Source organism: Bactrocera dorsalis, chromosome 3 (assembly GCF_023373825.1).
Source record: "Bactrocera dorsalis isolate Fly_Bdor chromosome 3, ASM2337382v1, whole genome shotgun sequence".
In the NCBI taxonomy this organism is placed as follows: Eukaryota; Metazoa; Arthropoda; class Insecta; order Diptera; family Tephritidae; genus Bactrocera; species Bactrocera dorsalis.
Window position 1 is genome coordinate 54,360,544 of NC_064305.1, and position 21,533 is coordinate 54,382,076.

Sequence of the window (21,533 nt, forward strand, 5' to 3'; positions counted from 1 at the left end):
AAGGAAACACCCTAGCCACCTTGGTCGGGTTCGAGGCCTACCCAAACCTCTGCCGTACTCTGGGTCCGGCACCCGGCCGCAGTGCGACTCCACATTGGACAAAAGCCCTTCCTGCATTTAGGTTTAAACCACAGCCACCACGAATCTCCCCAAAGGGCCGAACCCAATGAGCAGATTGGAGCGAACTCCAAGGGCAAACTGCTCCCCGTGGTACCATGTTTTAGTCTTTGGTGTGACCTGTAGACTGTGATGTCGGGGACCCTAAGAACTCCTAGGAATTCCTAAGGACCCGGCTGTATAATGTGTTGTACGTCATTTCATTTTTAGTGTTTGTTATATAATCGCAAACCCATTCAAAGAATATGATGTCATTTCAATGTAGCACTTTTCTGACACCTCTGACCATGCCGACATTCAATTAAACCAGACATGTGAATGTCGGACATAGTCGCCTCTTACGACAGGCATGCCTTACCGCGGGAATATACTTTCCTCAACCCCGCAGGGGAAAGCTTAGCCGGTTAACGTCCGGTGTGTTTTACGTGGGTACCTGCTGACGACAACCTTACTCCACGGCGCTCAAAAGCACAGCGGATCAAATCAATGCGTTGATCAGCGCCCTGAGAATGCTAAGCATTTTCAGTACCAATTGGCAGTGTGGAATGGACACACTAACTACCTTGGTAGGATTCGAGGCCCATCTAAAACCTCTGCCGTACTTTGGGTTGTAATGCAACTACACATTTAACTGACAAAGTCAGTTTTAATAAATAACAGACTGACTGATAAGTACACATCAAGAGAATGTTTTCTCGAAATCATCATAAGAGACATTACTCATCCCTAGTTTACCATTGCGTACGACGCCACTGACTTTTGTACTTATCGCATCCACGCGTATGCACACTTTGCTTAGAAAAAACTACATATTATATATGCATCAATATATGTAAGTATGGATGTATGTTTATATGAATGTTTGTTAAATATAAATACGCTTGGTATTCATTCTGTGGTTGCGGCTGCGGCTGCGGCTACGTCTGATTCACTGATTCGTTTGCTTCGATTTTTATCTATTCTTTGTTTTGCTTTGAGTATTCTAGTCATTCAAGGCTCTTCGAGAGTACAGAATGCGGCTTGACAGCATTATAGGCCTTTCCGTTCCGCTCTTAGCACCTTCCCTGTGTACTTAACATACGAGTATAAGTAGCGGGTTAAACATTCAAGTCGCATCCAAATCGTGTTCGCTATGCACATATTCATTTACGTATATAGTAGTGTGTGATCTTACACCCATTACCATGGCAATTTCTTGTGCTCAATTTGATGTTTTCACACTTTCGATCAATCCATTCAACATTAACTCGCTATCGATTACTTCATTTGTAAATACTTACATATGTACTTATAATTGTACTAAGTATTTATACTTGCATTAGTATTTTTAAATCGTTTCCTTTGGATCATCAGCGCTCTCAGATCTTATTTATACATAAATATGTATATGAGACATATACATACATCTCGCTTTAGCTCTTGCCGGAGGTCTTACCAACACGCTATCGATTACTTCATAACTACCGCGTGTACAAACAAATATTGAGTAATATAGGGCAATTGTTAGTGCGTATGTGCAAATCACTTAAGTACACAGCTGGTACTTTCACTATCAATGATCGGCGTCTTAATCGCACATGCAGTACACTTAGAAGGGAGTTCTGCGCAGCTTCATTCCACTAGTGACCGTGGTTTACCGCGCAATTCATATCGGCCAAATTGCTACGAAGGCAACGCGTCTTACCAGTGCAATATGCCGACCATTTTCGTTACGTTACTGTGTGTATTCTTTGCCATCATCCCAATTCCATTGTGGGCTGCGTCGCGCCATCCATTGCATTCTTTGCGTTCACTCCACTGGCGCCCATCGAAGACGCCCTGCTCCGACTATGAAATGCTGATTATCAACACGCGTTACTGCGTTTCTCGCTGTCCGATCCGATGCTCAAATGGTAGCTGCTTTGAGGATGGCGTTTGCCCGTGCGCCGACAACTATCAAACGTCGTTCGAAAAGGAGGAGCTCATATGCGCCGCCGAATGTCTAACTGGTTGTCATAGTGCTGGAGGCTTCTGTGCAGCGCCCGATTTGTGTCTCTGTAGTCAAGAGGGGTATTATTTTGATGCGGTGGCACGCCGTTGTCGAAAATACCATAGCTTGAGTGATCGTTGTTTCGGGTGAGTGAGTGTTTTACTTGTGGTTCGTAATATCAATCCTACACTATTGAATATCCTGCATTTTACTTCTAGGCGTTGCTTGTATGGAAAGTGTAACGCGAATGGAGAGTGTATTTGCGCACAAGGATATGTCTCTCAAGAGACTCTGTTCGGCCAAATGTGTGCTCCCGTATGCAAACAGTAAGTACTTAATAAGCCTTATCCGATTGATAAGATATTTATCTTGTACTGAAAATGCTACTAAGTTTAAGGAATGCTAAGGTAAAATAGTAGGAGGTAAAATAATTGAGTTAGTTTGGTAGTTGTCATAGAAGTGTGCGGTTTGATATTAATTCCGACCATCGTAAAAATTTCTAAACTCCTCATATTGCAAAAAAAAAAAAAAAAAAAATAAGCAAAAAACAAAAGTAAGTAACAACTGTTTGTATATGTATATCTCGTAAATGACAAGTGCCATAGAAAAAATGTACATGACAAACTTGTAAAAAATTTTATTTGCTACAAAAAAGATCTAAGGTCAAAATCGCCATCATTAATACTTCTCGTGATATTCGTCTTTCTAAGTAAGGCTGTATGGATTTTTCATAGATTTTTTATTACAAACCATCTACTACCAATCTAGAAAATAAGTGTTTCGAATAATGGGTTTTCGCGCGAAGTTTAAGTAAAATAGTCTTACAATTTTTTGCTCACAGTAGTATAAACGTACATACATATATGTAGTATATACAGCTGAACTTACCCTTGCTACAAAAAAGTATCCGGAAAATTCAAATAAAACACAAAATATTTAATGAAAATGTAATCCCCACCAGATGTAATACACTTATGCCAACAATTTTTTCGAAATACTTTTCATATACCTTTTTGTGATGGCATTCATCTCCTTATGCGAATTTTGTTTTAACTCTTCGATAGACTAAAAACGGCTTCCCCGGATCGGAAATTTCAGTTCGGCAAACAAAAAAAAAAAAAAAATCACACAGAACCAAATCTGGTGAATACGGTGGTTGATCGTAAAAACAAATCAGCATTGTCTTTATTTTTGACTTCTGAAGACGACTTTTTTTCGGTGATGGCTCTCGTCTTCACGACCTTCTTGGAATCGCTTAAACCACTCATGCACATTACTGCGGAATAGGCACTGATCACCTTAAACTTTTTTCATCATTTGAAATGTTTCAGTAAACGTTTTTCCAAGTTTAAAACAAAATTTAATATTTGCTCTTTACATTTTACGACTGATGACCAAAAGCTGCTGTCCCTTTTTGATCGATAACATCGATTTTAGTTATCCAATTGTCTAAAAATTTTTACGAAATGTCAACAAGAAATCAAACTTTTTATTTCATATACCCACCAATAGGTGGCTTCACCAGAAACAGTTATATTTAAAAAGTTTTGTTTCTTTTGCGACAGACCTTGTATGTTTGTATAGACCTCTGACAAAGACTCGGATTTTAAAATAAGAAAAAATCTGACTTTGCTGGTGTTCCATATGAAAGCATCAAATTGTCACCTGTACTCAACATTGTATATTCTATAATTTCAAGTCCTTTAAAGCAAGTATGGCGGTACGCATCACATCTAAGATATCATAGACATGAGCGGAGTCGATTGGTAAGAAGTGTTCATTGCTCTTGTATTCACTTCAACTCTTAACGATGATTTTCTTATGGCGGGCCTGTACTTCCCAACCGCTTCTTGAGGAAAAACAATAATTTAAAAGCGATTCCATTGACATCAAACAAGTAAAAATAAAACTTCACTGCTATTACCGATTTGACTTTTTAATCGATCTGTTGGGCAATTTTGGTGTGATATATTATAATTAATAGACGAATAGTAAATCTTACTTGATATTCGTAATACTAATATTACCGAATTGATATTATTGATAATTGTAATTACTGATATCGCTTTGTATATATGTATATATATCGACATCAAATAAAACAAAATCCTCTTTTGTCATTTCAGAAACTGTGGTAAATATGGCTTTTGCTTTTTACCGAATATGTGCGCTTGTCGAAAGAAAGACTATCACTACGAATATGATGGCGAGTGTCATGCGGACTACATACATCTGGAGCAATAATGCGAGTATTAATTAAATAATATTTTATTTTGTCTAATTTAGTGTACGTTAGATTAAAAGTTATGTTTGTGTTTAAGTATAAATAAAGTAGGACGTACATAAGTATGTATGTATATAATTTATTACTAATAAATAAAGAGTAGTTGATTATGTGAAATACTCATGGAATGCATAATGTAATATGTAGTAGTCTGAAAATGAAATATAGACAATAAGTGCATATATGTATGTACATATATATGTAAGTATTTATAGAAACTTTAAATGTTTGGTAAAGCTTTCAACAAATAACTCCAGGCACGACCCTAATTGTGTACATCATATACTATGTGACCCACAAATATCTAGTAAAATGTAGTTAACCAGTATTTTTGAATCCCCTATGTAGTAGGAGATCATGATTCCCTACACTTAGCTTGCCCACAATTTACAATCGTTGAGAAGTTCAACTAACAGTGTCGGACAGAATATTCTATTGAATATCTGTGGTTGGTAGAATCGGAGAGTTCTCTATGTGTCATTAGTTTTTAAACAATGTGTAAGTTATTCCATGCAATCTGTTTTGAACGAAAGACATGTATGTTTGGTAGAATATTTCCTGGAACGGCTTAAATTCAAAAGGATTCGTATTGTCGGCAAATATGTTGCTTTAAGAAAGTTCATATATTTTTCGCCTTCTTTACTGGCGTAAATAGTGTCTACGCGGTTATACCCGAGCTAACGACAGCGCGCTAGTTTCGAGATACCAAGTGCAGCCAGGCCCTTCTCCACCTGATCTCTCCAACGAAGTGGAGGTCTTCCTCTTCCTTCTCTCCTGGCGGGTATTTAATCGAAAACCTTCTAAGCTGGAGTGTTTCCTTCCATCCGGACAACATGACCTAGCCAGCCCAGCCGTTGTCTCTTAATTCGCTGAACTATTTCCATGTCGCTATATATCTCGTACAGCTCCACGTTCCATCAACTGTGATACTCGCCGTTTCCAATGCGCACAGGACCATAAATCTTTCGCAGAACCTTTCTCTTGAACACTCCTACAGCCGACGCATCAAACGACGGCATCATCCGTGCCTCTGCAAGACATATCAAGACGAGAATGATGAGGCACTTGTAGAGTTTGGTATTTGTTCGTCGAAAGAGGCATCTGTTAGCAAGAGTAATTCTGCGTTGGATTTCAAAGATGATATTGTTATTGGTTTTAATGCTGGTTCCAAGATAAACAAAATTATCTACGGCTTCAAAGTTATGAAGTGTAATAGTAAATGTGTTTTCACACCGTTCGTAGGGGTTTTTATATTTTCAATTTATTTTCAGCGAATTTGATTATTTTAGCTTAAATGTTTGGGAAGATATATAATTTAAACTTATAAGAGAGCGTGCCCACACCTACTTTTAAAGATTATCCAACCGCAGGTGCTCCTCCTTAATGTGATTGCGCCAAACTTTGTATCTTAATTTACGGCTGAGTTATAGCCTTTATACCGTTTTACATTAATGGTGTTTTTGTGGGCGTAGAGAGTTCCCTTTAAGCCCATCTACGAAATTTGATTAATATATCTCAATTTTTACACAAGTTATCGCTTGCACGGATGGACAGCAAGGCAGACATTCACTCGGAATTCAACTGGTCTTGTCATCCTGATAATTTATTTGTACATAACGCCATATCCATCTCGATTAGTTTTAGGTGATCTGTACAACCGTTAGCTGAACAAAACTTTTATACTCTGTAACAACATGTTGCAAGTGTATGAAAAGTTGAAACACTGCTTCAGCAAATCTGTGTTGTTCGGACATTATGTTTCATCAAAATTGAAATCGGAATAAATAATTAATTAAAAATATCTCATAAAATAAAAATATATCTTTAAATTACGATGGATCCAAAATATGAATTTTGTGAAGAAGATATACAAATACTTTCTAACCTGACTGTACTACGTACACCCATAATTCGCTCAGTTAGTCGATTATTAGCGCTCACTCATTTCGAAGCACTCACACAATCGCTCTTACTCACGCTTGATGCCAAGGGAATTTGAGCCCATGATTCGGCTATAAAATCGCTATAAATATTCACACACGCGTTCACTAAATTACGCACACACTTGCAAACATGTGTATGGAGTGTATACATTTGTGCTATAAAAATCACAAAAACAAATATGTTGAAAATTTATAATTAAATTCAAACAACGAATATTTCAGAAACATGTGTGGACCTCTGACAAGTGACGGGGTCTACATAAAGAAATGGAAGACAACAAATAAATGCTTATCATCGTCACAATGACGTCTGTGGCGTCCAATTCGCAAGAGCATGTGTGTATGCGCTAAGTGGTATGCATTTATTTTGCACACTTTAAGGCGGCTAAAAGAGGGGCCAAAACACAGCTATACGTATGTATGTATGTACATATGTTTGTAAATATTTACTAGTTAGCACTGAGTAGGAAATTGGCCAAAACAAATGGAAGCAAATAAACGAAAAGAAATTACGTATCCAATAAATGGCAAACAATTATTCTTTCGCAGGTTTTGAAATGGAAAATAAAACTTCTTAAATTTGGTCCGCTTTCATGTCTTTATGTACATAACAATGTATGTCTTGTACAGATAAACATGTACATGTGTATGTATGTGGATTGATAATATTTTTTCGCAATTTTTTGCACTTGCTCTGCTCAGCGAGGGGAGGATTCTAAATGTTTTGGTAAACAAAAAATTTTCCGTTAAATTGTTTGTTGTTGGCATTTTACAGCAAAATTGGGAGCGCGCAGGCCAAGATAAAGAGGACACGCGCGGTCTTCGAAATATCTTTATCTACAATTCGACGTTGAACAAGTGTGAGCATAAAAGTACAATAACAAAGCATTAAGATAAATTCGTACTGTTAAACACCATATATGTATACATGTGTACATTGGCATACATATATGTACATATGTATATATGTATGTATCCCCGGATGAAGAAGAAAGCATAAAATTCAGATTTCCCACGTGTTGTGCTCTCTACATTGGAAGAGAGCTATCACTACAGATGCGGTCTCTTAAGGCCTATGTATTTAGGCTTGTAACTATTAGAGTACAAAACGCCACTTAAAATGCCCCAGAAAAATTTTCAATGCGGACTACGTGACATATGCTCACCGCTTCTTAAGCATGTCTACAACAACAAGTTTTAAGTATTAATGGACAACTTTATGACAATAGCATTAGCATACTCACACTCGCAGTACTTGATGTTGGGTGTTTTTTAAACCAACCCGAAAGAGAGTGTTAATAAACTCACACGCGCCGTTTTTTCATTTAGATAAACATGGCGTTAAATCGTCGGAAATAGTCGACAGCTAAGCTCCCTTCGCGATGTTAGCTTCGATTTTTGTAACAACTGACTAAAAACTTTTTTTTTTGGAATAATACGTAAAATAATAAATTATTAATACTCATTTTGCGAACTCTGTTTTAATAGTAGTTGTAAAGTTAACGAGCATGAGAAATAGCGAATCGAAGAAAGCTAAAATATCCTAATTGATATCCTTCCCTTCTGTTTTGTATCTGACCGCTTTTAGTGAACAGCAGTAATATGCTATACTCAATATAAAATCAGGCGATTCGAGTTTTGATCTCCCATTTTCTAGTCTAACCTTATTAAGATAATATTTTTGGCTATTCGCTTCGCTATTTTCTATCTTGAGTAATAAGTAGTGAAACTAAGCCGACTTTTTTTTATATTTCTGGTCCTCTTGGCCAGATGCTGAAATCATTCGACAGCGTAGGCTTTATTCAACAAATTGCTTTCGATCGTCCAGTTTGTATGGCATACTAGTACTAGTAAATCGGTAGTTCAGGTGCTGCATATACCTTTTTGAAAAAAGCACGTGTGTAAAATCCGAGATCTCGAATACTGACGGACTAGTTCGCGTACTGATGGGCATGGCTATATCGAGTCAACTAGTAACGCTGATCATTTATACATGTATGTATATATATGTATGTATTTTATGGAGCGTCCTATGCTTCCTTTTGGGTGTGACAAACGTCGTGTCAAACTTAAAATAACCTGTTCAGGGTATAATATATAAAATACAACCGCTCAGTTATAGTAGAAGGATACTATGGCGCTCAAAACCTTAAGCTAAAGTAAAACTTATTGCTTAAGCACCTATACTTTATGTTACTCAAACAGCCAACTATAGCGCCTCGTAGCTAAAAATTGACAATAGCAAGCCGGTTCGCTCTTATTGAGCGAGTTTTTATAGCACATAAATGTAGGTATGTGCATTTTTCTGAGGCTTGTTATCAGATAGCTATTGCTGTTGTTGCTATAACTTCCTTCTGTGGTTTGTATTTATTTTATTTACTTTGTGTATTTTTTGTTATTATTGCTTTTATTTTTATACTTGATTTCCAAATTGTTATGACTATTATTGTTGCTGTTGCCGGCGGAGGCTTGCACGCTGGCAGTGTAGTTCTTGGCGTTATTACCTTAATAAGTTTAAAAATATTTCATTTACATACATTCATATGTACGTGAATACAAGGGTAGATGTATGTGTGCATTGAATTGTTGCGATCTCCAACCGCCGCCTTCCATTTGCTTCGGCAGCCACAGTGGACAACCAGTTGGTTGGTTGAACCAGCAAGCCAGCCAGCTCGCAACGACTCCTGCAGCCACTACGTGCGATTCTGAATTTCAGTTGAAGTTTTGCTCTTCACCGATTCGCATCGTCTGCCATCTCCACTGGAGCTCATTCATTTCGTCGTTCGAAAGTCGTTCGAGTGCATTTGCATTGCCGCCTGATTTCAGTCCGTTGGCCATAAAAAATAAATTGTCCAACACAACAACAACCACCTCTTTAAATTTGTAAAATACAACAACAAGGGCAAATTAATTATCGAAAATTTATTGTTGGAACAACTCGTTCACGATTTTAACGATTTCAAAAGGGTTAACAGCCAGACTGACAGCAGCATTTTTTAGCAACTTTTTGCTGAATTTGTAATTTTCGTGTATTTCCAAAACTGTGCGTGTAATTTTAGCAAAAACAAGAACAATGACCAACATCAGGGTAAGTGAAGCGAGTATTTGAAAAAACTTGAATAAAGAAATGAAACGTCGCAAAATGGCGAAGTTAATTTTTATATCTGTTTCTTCAATTTTTTAATTTTATTGAGAAATGTTTTGGGTAAATAAGCCAATTATAGCTTAAGGTAGAATTGAAATAAAACGAAAACTATGGAAACTGTAACGCCACTGCCATAGCGCTTCCATAGTTCATGACGAGCCTCCTGTAAATTCGCAAGTATGCATGTACATACACACACTCACAGCCTTGCAGTGCAAGTGAAGTGAATTCTGAAGTGCCTTGTGACTTTTCTCTACACCTGTCTAGCGCAGACATTTGTTGACTTTACATTTATAAGTAAATACGCCGTGTCTATTGTCTACATTGTAATTCTCGGTGCTTTATGCTGGCGGACAGACAAAAGCCGCATGGAGCTAGCAAGTTGTTACGTAAGCAGCCAAGAACAATCTTCGTAGTGAGCCACGGCCGGATTTTTTTAAGAATAAATACATTTGTGGCTTCAAATTATAAAATTTTACATTTTACGACAAAACATGTAAATTTAATTTTTATACGCATACATATGTTTTCGTTTTTGTTCTTTTCCGTGGTGTCAGGTGACACTTAGCCGCCCCTTTATTGAATTGCACGCCATAATTCAATGTTATTGCTCATTCAATGTGGATGTTTCCTTATAAGTATGTATGTTCCCTTAATTAAATACTGCAATTACTTACATGTGCATATTATAAACTCGCAATTCTGTGACAAACATATGTACATACATACTTTTGTATATACATAGGTATGTGTATACTTTTCATGCACTTGACTATAAATGCAGTTCGTGTTACACGCATTTGATTTCTTATGTTAAAAATATCGCATGACATAAAATTGTAGCGCTGGAAGTGTTCGCTTGTGCAACAATCAGTTTTAGTTTACGAGTATATAGTATATTTACACTTGTAAATGAAACTTATCTATGTTAGAAATGTTTATTTAAATTTCCAAATAAATTCCGGCAGACATCAATTAGATAATTGTATTGGCAATGAATTAATATGAAATCAACTGGAGATAAACTTGCAATGATTTTTATTTCTAACAGTAGTTGAATGAGTCTTTACATTATCTACTAAAAAAAATAGAATTTATGTTTTTCGAATATATGTAGTTGTGGAAATTCCCATAGCATTGAAAAATCTTTAGTTATAAGGAGAAATGTTATAAAAGAAACGTGTGTTAAAAGCAGTGCAGTCGCGTGCTTCTCGAAACTCTCCCTCGTACGATTGTCGCCACTAAGCCGATTGCCACGATTACAGTATGCACTTGTCTACGTCTGTCAATTCGATTACATCATTTTACTCTAAATGATAATTTTTATTACTATTATCTATCATTCATAAATATTTATTTTGTGATATTAGTAAAAGCAAGATAGTAAAATGAAATAATGTCACTTAAAACATAAATTAATAAACTAAACAAAAATAAAATTAAATAAGGAAAAAACACACGTTAACTGCGGCCAATACGCAGCAGTAATACCCTAAATTTCTTAGCATGGCTTGTATATGGTTGGTCCGATCTGAACAATATATTAAGGAATTATAGCAGTGCCGTGGACAATAATTTGTGCCAAATTCCGTTAGGATATCCCGTGAAAGCTAAAACTTATAGTAATCCGATATCGTTGGTTCCGACATGTGAGCAGTTTCTTGGGGAGAACAAAGCGTTTCGAAATTTAAAGTCAATATCTCAAAAAGTGAGCCACTATAGACAGAAGGCCATGGCTAAATTTACTCAGCTCATCACACTGATCATTTATGTCCTTATACAACATATGTATGTATGTATGTATATATTTTATACGGTCTCCGTTTCTTTTCGAAATTCAGAGAAAACAAGTAAATGAAATAATAGCCCCTCTCGCATACCCTCCATTGTGATCCGCATTCCGGTCTTAAAAAAGGGAAAAGTTGTCATTTGTTTTTCAGCGCTGCTTATCTTTCGGTAAAAGTATTAAATTCCTTCGGAGAAACTCGGTTATTTCAAGGCATTCCAAAAGGCATATGTTTTTAGTCGTGTGTACACAACAACATAAAAGGAAGGTTGTCCTCATCAACCATTTTCCTCAGGTTTTGTTAAAAGTTTTCCCCTTCTGTTGCGCTCCATTCACTCACGGTACAACGCAAGCCGCTTAGCTGATGAATAGCATTCGATTCACAGATACACACGCATACTATGTATGTATAGTATGTATGTACCTTCATATATATTTGCATTACCTGCCGGCTTACATGTTTTTTGCAATAAATTAGTGTTGCATTTACCTGTCTGCTAAGATAACTCATACTAATGCATGTACAGTGGTGATCACACAAATAGTACACTTAATGATCCAAAGGAAAAGTTTAATATACATATTTTTGTAAAAAAATGTATGCAGAACTTTTTCCATATATGTATTAAAAATGTAAGTTTTCAATGTATCTATACTTAATTTCATAGTATTTACTTCATAAAAAAATATTCAAACTAATTTTAGATAATTTAAATATTTATTATAATTTCTCTTTTTACTGATCTCTTTTAAAATAAATATTAACAAAAAAAACTAAAAACATCGGTTCATAAAACAAAATTAAATTTAAAAGAAGTTAACTTATTTATTATTATTAAAAATATTATTAAAAATAGTGCCATAGCGGTAGCGGAAAATCAACATTTAACAAAAATAGTTGAAGTTAGATAGACATGTATGTATGTATAAGCTGATACATTTTTTTTTTAAGACGGCATCTGTAATGATTTACATATTTATCTTAATTTATGTTATGTACTATATACATACATATGTATATGTATATGATCAATCTTTTTTAAAATCTTAAAATTATGAAATTTACTGCTAATACTCTAGAACCATATTTAGCAATTTGTATTTCACCACGCCGAATTTTCCAAAATATAATATTATTGATTAATTTTAAAATAAGCCAATATCTATTTACATACATATGTATGTTACATTTCTTTGCTTCGGTGGTTTCATTGTACTTGTACGAAGATCTTCCGATTTATCGAAAACGAATGCATATGTATGATATATGGATAGGAGAAACTTGTTTGTTCGTTTTTAGTTTTTGTTATGTTTTTTAAGGGGCGCGTCACGAAATACATAAATAAACGCACTTGAAGACATGAGGAACGATAGCTTTTAATGCCAAAAGCAACATACGAGAGTGTCCGTATTCGTATTGCATGGATGTATTTATGTACGAATATGTTATGTGCATGAATGTGACGAATTTCTGAAACATATTTGCTTGTACGTATGTCCAACCAAATATATAATTCTCTATAAATGAGCACACAAAGTACTCAATTTTGAGTATTATCTTTATATAAAAAGATTCTAAAAAGCACAGTGTAAACATTAAGTGTGTTCGTTGCAGATCATCCAGTGATGTTCCATCTGCACTTGATAAAATGCTGTTCTTTATACAAAATAGCAAAATAGGGCAAATGGAGAGCATTCTGTGTAGAAAAACGGAGAAATTCTGTTAACAAAAATATTCCCATAAAACTTGTTAACCAAAAAAAAAGATGATAAAAAAACTGCTTAAAATTTTCATAATTAAAACTTAATTTCGATTGGGGCTTGGGATTGTCATATTTTTACACTCACACTTTTAAGATTCTTGATCTCATAGAAATTCGTAACAATGTTTGTCCACACTGAGTTTGTTTGACATTGAGCGGAAATGGAAACCTTATTATCTTCTTAGTATGTATTGTAAGGTTATCTCAACCTAAACCAAAATAGAAATAATAAAATTATGATAAGATTAAAAAGCTACCGGGTACTCGAAGCTGGTCGAACTCGAAGCTAAATGGGATAAGCGGTCCGCATGTAAAAGAAGAGATTAGATAAAATAAAGATTACTATTTTTTAAAGAAGAAAAACTTTCTAGAATTTTGTGAAACGATTTTTAAGTCAAGCTTTTGTTTCCATACATACATATATGCATATACCTTGTACATCAAACAGATTAAAATAAAGTAATGAATTCCAGGTTAAAATATAGTTTAATTATAAAATACCTATAAGTTCACAAATTATCATAAAGAAGGTTGGATTGGACTGGGTCCGTTTGTTGTGATATTACAAAATATGCCAGTACATAGTTGGAGGCTAGACATTGGGGGCAAAATTCATACTATCTTTTCTACAATACTTGATTCTTTATTTGCGACAAAGAGCTATCTTAGTGTTTAGATATGATATTAATCAGACTAAAATACGATTATAAATTCCATATGAGGGGCGACTATATTCAATATTCTATGGAGACTTTTTCAAAAATTGTTAGCCTTTAGAACAAAAACATAGAAATTAATTATAGGAGCACTACATTTTTTACTATATCAGAAACACCCAAAGTACGTCGGAGTATCTTTAAGTACCCATTCTGAACAAGACGACATTGAATGAGAGTTCGAGATTATTAACCGGGTTTTACTGTATGAGTTTTATTTTTGAAATCTCATTCAATTATATTAGAAAATGAAAATTTTGCATATGACACAGTCATACATATATATTTTTAGCGTTAGCTTTTAGATTAACTTCGAGAATTATATGACTTGTTAAAATTAGTCTAGGTTTTGATCCCACATTCTTTTTATGTAGAACATATGTACGTATGTGTAATTCAATTCCATTCGATTTTAAATGAACATACATATGCATGTATAAATATGTATATTTATTCAGCATGATTAAGCGCTAGCTTTGTAGTCGGTTTTAACTCAGTTTTTTTTTTGTTTTCGTAATGAATGTGATTACGTCTGATTTCAAAATCTTCGAGTCAACTAATTAGCGACCGTTAATGTGTCATTTTTAGCGACAATGTTCATATTTAGACTACGGCTGAACAAACATTCCTAGTTCTTTGCTAGGGATGTCAGTTTTAATCTCACTAAAAAATTCATGAGAAAATTGTATACATACATACATATATGATATAACAAAAAAAGTTGGGAAATAATTCAATATTTGTTATTCTAAGAAATATTAATTGGATTAATCGTGTTTGGTATCTTATTAACTTATCCTATGATATACTCACTTAGTTTCTTTATTTTGCTTCGAGCCCGAAATATATTTGTTAAAAAGAATCTATTTCACTGAAATGAGATATGTGTGATATAAACGCAACAAAATGGGAAAAATCTAATATTTTGCCTATACGAGGTAAATATAACCTAGAAGATTGCAAATCAGTATATTGATGATTGGACCAATGTTTACAGCGATTCCTCCATATTCATCGCTAAACTATATTATTTTCAAGAAAATAACAAGAAAGTCCAAAATCAATATATCGGGTATATTGGGACTAAAAGAATGTATGGACTGATTGCAGTTGCAACCTTTGGCATTACTCAGAACATGTTTCCACGCAATTTTTGAAGAATATCCGAGCATAAAGTTTGGCGAATTGTGGAATGACAAATATAATAAAAATGTTGTATAAGGGAGCTGGGATTGTACGTAGACCAATTTATTCATTTTCATCATTAAGATATAGTATATCCAGAATTATTAACAGATATATACGGCCAATAGATATGTATATAATACATATAAAGCCAAACGGAAATTTGAAATTCTTATCTCATTTAATTTATAAGGGCTACAGGTAATATTAATTTCTACTAATTCTTCTATTTGAAACTTTAAGAGCGATCGGTGTTCTCACATATATGTTAATTTGAGATATTTATATAAAAGATAAATATTGGGAACCCCATTGTTGATAATCAAATAATCAAACAAGAAAATTAATACTATTTTATTACTGTTTATACTAGGAAAACCGATTATTCGAATATTCGGGTTGTTACTGTTCGTATGACTATTAGCCGACTCGTTCTACTGCGACTATTCGAATATACGAGTATAAATGAATAAATAAATGAAATTTGTTTGAAAACCAAGCAGCCTTTGATTTTTGCTTGTTTTAAATTTGTGAAAATACCAATTATGCGCAAAAAAAGTAAGACTTTTTAAATTATATTTCGCGCGAAATCCATTCGTCGTCGGATCAAAATAATTATCATTTTTTTCGGAAATCAGTGTCGCGTTAACGTTGTGAAACAATGCTTTCCGACTACCAGGATGTCATAAAACATGTTATTACTGGCCAAAAGCCTTGGATCTATGTATGCTTGCGACCTTGACGATCAAACGGTGGATGGCAAAGAAGAGCCGAAACCGAAAAAAAACTCGTCAAAAGTAGGTCAAATATCAAGGTTATGTTGAAAGTTTTCTTCGATTATCGAGATGTGAAGAACTCCGAATAGCTTCCGGCCGATCAAACTGTCAACAAGTGATACCATTTCAGTGCTATGCGTAGGTTCGCAGGACTCTATTCGTGCAAATAGGCCGGAATTATGGGCCGACAACTCTTGCTTTTACACCACGATAATGTACCGTCACTTACTGCATTGATTCTTCGTGAGTTTCTCGCCCCCGTATCCACCTGATTTAGCTTCGTGTGACTTCTGGCTATTCAGCAAACTCAAACGACCGTTTCGGAGAAACCGATTTAATCAATTGAAGTTATTAAATATGATTTGCTATGCTCATTGAAGGCCAATCCGGATTGACTTTAACAACTGTTTCGAGGAATGAAGAAAACATTGGCACCAGTGTATTGAGACCAAGGGGATTGCTTTGAGGGCCAACATAGATTTTTAAGAATGATTAAGAATTTTTAAATTATGAACAAAGCCTTACTATTTTTTGCTCACAGTAGTATGCTGAGAGTTTCTATAAACTTATATGCGCAGAAAGAAATTATATACATATGTACATGCATATGTATGTATGTATGTTGAATACTTAGTATTAGAATAGTCGACTACGAATGGTTAGTCGAATATTCGACGACTTACTACTATCCGTTTTCTTAATATTATTAATCGAATACCAAGAGCTATATACGAGTACAGCAAAAACAAAAATTCTACTATTTACATACGCTCGTAATGGAAGTTATTTATTTGTTAATTTTTTTATTTATAGAAAGCTGCTTCTTCTCTGCAAAAACTCTTTGTTTGCGGTGCCTTGAAATATGGTCAACCTGGCCACTCCATTCTCGCAAATTCTGGTAATGGTTATGCGAAATTCTGGTGCCGCGCCACAACCACCGAAAAACTGCCGCTTGTGATAGCCACACGTTATAATATACCCTTTCTGCTGAACAAACCTGGTGTTGGTAACTATGTGTTGGGTGAGATTTATGAGGTGGATGACAAGATGCTGACATCACTGGATAACTTGGAAGATTGCCAAGATGTGTTCACACGGGAGGTTCATGACATGAACATAGGGGTTGGTGAAGGGTAAGTTGGTGGAGAATTCTCAAATATTTTGATTTTTACATTTTTTCTTATTTCTCTCTCTGATCTCTCCTTAGCACCGTGCCCTGTTGGGTGTATTTACTGCAAAAGTATCCCGAAAAGCTGCTCTCTCTGGAATATTTGTCAAGTTATCAAAACAGTGCTGCTCACCCCTATGTCATGCGTAATCGTCGCACACACAAGCATCCACCTCAAGAGGACCTTGCCTATACAGCTGCCTAAATTCTTCCCAACCCTATAGGATAGTGGTAGTCATTGACCTATTTACTACTAGGAAATAGATAATTGGTCAACTGTGTGATTAGCATTTACTTACTGTGAACTTGTATTGAATGGAAGGCTTGCACTGTTTCCTTGGTTTCAGTTTTGAAATGGAGTCGGGAATTCTAATGTCGATATTAGCTGAACTATTGTAGACTTTAAATATAGACACATAACATACATATATACACATACATATATATTTTTATGTTTAATCAACATCTGATCTTTATAATATTGCCTAAAACAAACTTAAAATGGATTTTATGAGAAAGCATAATAATGTCAATTAGTGCATGTTATAAAGCAGTAATTTTAAGAATTTTTGTGAATAAAACATTTGATAAGAAGAACTGTATGTATAAATTATTCCTAATTAATCTCGTTCTTTGTTACATTTACGAGGTGATTCTAAATAGCTCTTATATAACTAATATCAGAATTTTCGACATATTTTACCTTGCTAAAACCGTGGGTGCATTTTATTAGTCTGTTTCATGCTATTCATTTATTATATTGGCAAAAATAGACAAAATCGCGCCAACAATACTCTCAACTCCCTTATATTATATTATTTTTTTCGTTATTCTAACAAGTTTTATGCCGAATCTATCGGTCAGTGAGTATTATTTAAATATAAAATTGTTTCAAAATATGGTACCCTCGAGATACCTGAGATATTTAAAAATCAATACAATCAGCCCGTCCCTTTCTCAGCCCACAATATACCCCATAAAACTATTTCCGTCTTTCCACGTAACTCTAAACCGTTCAGGTTGGTCAAAATATATTATTTTTATTATTATACACGATTATTATGTTTGTGGTTTTTATAAAGGAAATCGTCTATACCTTAACTGACATCCATAATATAATGAATTCCGATACTTTGGTTGACATTTTCCACACCAACTCAACATACTTATTTTAAATTTAGCCTTCTCTGTCGAGTTAATGTCCCAAAACTCATTTGAAGATATTTTTAGCTGGCGCAAACTAGAATATTGCAATAAAATGCAATCCAAGTTTATGGCCTTCAATATACACAAGTGAAGAATATACCAAATTTGATCGTAATTTCTTCACGATTTCATCTTTTAATATAAAGGTTTCCTAAATTGTTTCAGATCATCAAATGATTTTGACTTGAGGTAAATTCAGTAGTGCTGATGCACAAGGTCACTTTTGCATGGTCAATTCTGTATCATATTTATGGGTTAATATTTTGCGTTGCCATATGTAAGCAACAAGAGTTGACGGCCTAATAAAATAGAATTATTTAAAATAAGTAGTCACATCAAAGGCAGAAAATAAGCCAAATGCTACAAAGATTTTTTTAATATCATTAATTTAAATGCATGTGCGCTTAAATATGTCTATAAATGTTCCCGTTCACTTCAACTATTGCGGAAACAATTTGTGACAGTTTTTGTTATTATCCGGGCACGCTTTGTTGCACCTCAATCACTTGTTATCAATTTACTCCAATCGCTCAGATAACTTTTATTAGCTAGTTAATACCTGATTAGTACGATAGTAACGTTATGTCTGCAAAAATGTCTGGCAATTTAATAAAAGTATTCGTCTACGGAACACTTAAACGGGGTGAGCCTAATCACCATTGGCTAACGCGGCCCGAAAATGGCCATTCACGTTTTCTGTGTGAAGCGCAAACGGTGGTAAAGTTTCCACTCGTCATAGGCACACGCTACAACATTCCATTTATACTCAACAAACCTGGAGTTGGTCATAATGTTCATGGGGAAGTATATGAGGTAGACGACACAATGTTCGCAAATCTAGATGTGCTGGAGGATTACCCCAATTACTATGACCGAGAAATACAGCAAATAAAAACTGAGAATAATGAGTGAGTACTCATTTCCAAAATAGTAACTAAAAATAAATAAAATTGCTTATATTGCAGACATATTGATTGTTGGCTGTATTTGATCAAACAATTTCCGGAGAAGCTATTGTCCAAGCGTTACCTAGAAAAGTATAACTCAGAGGCACTTCCGTACTGCGAAAGGTCAGAAAGGTTGCCTGAAGTAAAAGCTAAAGACGATATGACCTATTGAGTTATAATTGTTGCATTCGATTTTTTATAGCATCTTAGTGATTATACTATATTGATATTATGATTGTACTTCATTTTTGCAGTTATGTGGACAGCTCCATGCAAGATATGTATGTACAGGATGAGTTGAATCACGTTAAAGATGGGACCAAATGAAAATGTGATAGATAAAAAGTGATATAAAAAAAATAGAACAATTCTTTGTTAGCAGTTGACTTCATTTATATTTTATTTCATTTATTTTTATAGTATTCCCTTATTTACTTATTATAGCATTTTGGGAATTGTTTGGTTGTAGGATACTAATCTGTCCCTACCACTATTTAAATATAATTTCTATTTTGAAGCGGCAGTTTTCGGACAATTATGAAAAGTGGCGGCACGTCAGATACCACAATTCCGTACTCCAATTTAAAAAGTATAAAAAGTGCGAAAATAAACCACTCTGAGAAAATTACAAAAAATATAGATACAAAGCGTACAATACATACAATACAGACCGACTTCTAAATCCTGTTCTTCAGAAAACATATAGCAAAAACAAAATAATAATCCAAAAGAAGTGACACTTAATTGGCGGCCTTGGCTTTCTAGCTGTCATCCTCGTCCAGCGACTGGAATCGATTCGCCATGGTTACGGGCGCCAAAACAGGTTCATGGATGCGCTGCACCCTACCTCCGTGTCGCACCTCTTCAAAAGCTGGTTCATTCTTTTTCTTGCGTTGTTCTTCAGGGCGAGCAGCACTCAAAGAGGGGAAGTATTCTGCATTTGTAATATCGGGCGCCGCACGGTTACGAGGCTTTAGACGTGGTCCAGGCGCCGCTCCAGCTTGCTAAACACATAATGGCAAAGTAAATAGGTCAATATTTGTAAACACAGTATTTTTAAATAATTGACGTGGCAAATATTAACATAAATATTGCAATTATTTCTTTTAACTTACAGCAGCTCGTAATGCAGGTGATATATAAAGTTTAGACGTGGGTTTTTCAATCTCCATTGGAATTTGAGTCACCTCTTCGGCGGGAACAACTTTTCTCCAAGGACCGCCTCCACTACGTTTCGAGGAATTAGTTTCAGGATTGACATTGCCATCACTGTCCACATCATCTTCTTCACCTTCTCCTTGGCTCTCATCTTCATCATCATTCAAAGTCAATTGACCGATTTTGAGACCAGTATAATCTTTTCGCTGTTCTTGCTCAAAATCATCCCATTCCTCTTCAGGCGCCTAGAAATTAAGAAGAACTTTTATAGTATTTATACGCTAATATATGTGCATTCGTTACTTACCTGCTCCACTACCTCAGTTGGCTCCTCAACAGCACCAGACGTGATTGTTGGTGCAGGTATGGTTGGTTCTACCTTTTTTGGCTTGGCGGTCGTTGCTGCCTCCTTTTCTAGATTTTTTACCAACTCCTCAGCAGTTAAGAACTTGGGCTTGGCCTTGGACTTTTTCTTGTCCTTTTTAGCAAAAAAATCGTCCAAATCCGCCATTATGTTATTTTTGTGCACTTGCAAACGCCAAAGCAGTCGCTGCCTCCGTCAACTGTATACAATTTAATGAAATTCAAAAATAAAGTTCACTCAACGATAGATTTTGCAAAACAGCATGCGTGCAATGCATTGCTTACCACTTGCGACCTTACAAAAGAAGGAATTTGCTTTGAAGTTGACATCTACCAAACTCAACGAGTCAACTCGAAACGATTTGGCGAAAGTAACGAGTAGCGAGTGGATAAATATACACAGTATTGCATTTTATAAGACTTAGGAGAACTAAAGAAATATTAAGGTGATCTGAAATTTTTTCATTGATATTTCTTAAAATATTGAGTTAACAACAAAAATTAAGATTGTAAATATTTACTTATTTAAGCATTACCTTTATATAAATCTGTGCAAGAATTGTTTAGTAGTCTTAAGAATTGCTATCATAAATAGTATTCTATCGTAAAAGATGGTCATATCATCTGTTGCACTGAAAAAATAAGGGCATTTCATGCAGCTTATACTATGTTTATGCAACTAAAATTCTATTTATGTTTAGAGCGCTATTACATGAAGCAACTTTTGTTGCTAATTCTCGGGCGATTCTCTTTTGCTGTCGCCCATTACCTTCACACGAGCAACTTGTGTTGCGCAACTCTGTTCGAGTTTTTTTCTCATTCTCTTTCACTTTACTTTAACCCATTGTCTACTCTTTACTTTAACCCATTGTCGTTTCTTTTTCCTTATAGGTATTTGGGCCACTCTATCAATTATATTAATCAGTTCTGTCAATTAAGAAATACATTTTATTTATAATTCAAAATTAAAACAAAGATTATATGACAGACTTTCACATATATCACCC

At 35.0% G+C, this 21,533-nt stretch overlaps 4 protein-coding genes across 6 annotated transcripts; 3 read left to right on the forward strand and 1 right to left on the reverse strand.

Annotated features, from left to right (window-relative positions):
- The first annotated feature begins 987 nt into the window (after window positions 1–987).
- Window positions 988–4,486, forward strand: LOC105227703 (wnt inhibitory factor 1). The gene is made up of 3 exons (XM_049451513.1): window positions 988–2,232; window positions 2,305–2,412; window positions 4,213–4,486. Exons 1-3 carry the CDS (start codon window positions 1,673–1,675, stop codon window positions 4,328–4,330), a joined length of 786 nt encoding a protein of 261 aa, XP_049307470.1. The 5' UTR covers window positions 988–1,672; the 3' UTR covers window positions 4,331–4,486.
- Window positions 4,487–8,973: 4,487 nt separating this feature from the next.
- Window positions 8,974–17,454, forward strand: LOC105227664 (troponin C-akin-1 protein). The gene is made up of 3 exons (XM_011207129.4): window positions 8,974–9,401; window positions 16,498–16,817; window positions 16,892–17,454. The coding sequence occupies exons 1-3, from the start codon at window positions 9,387–9,389 to the stop codon at window positions 17,055–17,057; spliced, it is 501 nt and encodes a 166-aa protein (XP_011205431.1). The 5' UTR covers window positions 8,974–9,386; the 3' UTR covers window positions 17,058–17,454.
- Window positions 17,455–18,387: 933 nt separating this feature from the next.
- LOC105227666 (putative gamma-glutamylcyclotransferase CG2811) lies at window positions 18,388–19,391 on the forward strand. Of its 2 annotated transcripts, XM_011207131.4 has the most exons (3): window positions 18,389–18,966; window positions 19,024–19,128; window positions 19,260–19,391. In XM_011207131.4, the coding sequence occupies exons 1-3, from the start codon at window positions 18,641–18,643 to the stop codon at window positions 19,330–19,332; spliced, it is 504 nt and encodes a 167-aa protein (XP_011205433.2). In that variant the 5' UTR covers window positions 18,389–18,640; the 3' UTR covers window positions 19,333–19,391. The 2 variants fall into 2 exon arrangements, with proteins under 2 accessions (XP_049306783.1, XP_011205433.2); XM_049450826.1 differs by having other exon boundaries at window positions 18,388–18,966; window positions 19,024–19,391.
- LOC105227665 (protein CDV3 homolog) lies at window positions 19,374–20,938 on the reverse strand. 2 transcript variants are annotated; one of them, XM_011207130.4, is made up of 4 exons: window positions 20,812–20,938; window positions 20,471–20,726; window positions 20,121–20,408; window positions 19,374–20,009 (listed from the first exon to the last, which is right to left on the reverse strand). In XM_011207130.4, exons 2-4 carry the CDS (start codon window positions 20,672–20,674, stop codon window positions 19,767–19,769), a joined length of 735 nt encoding a protein of 244 aa, XP_011205432.1. In that variant the 5' UTR covers window positions 20,675–20,726; window positions 20,812–20,938; the 3' UTR covers window positions 19,374–19,766. The 2 variants fall into 2 exon arrangements, with proteins under 2 accessions (XP_011205432.1, XP_019846402.1); XM_019990843.3 differs by lacking the exon at window positions 20,812–20,938 and having other exon boundaries at window positions 20,471–20,805.
- Window positions 20,939–21,533: the final 595 nt, after the last annotated feature.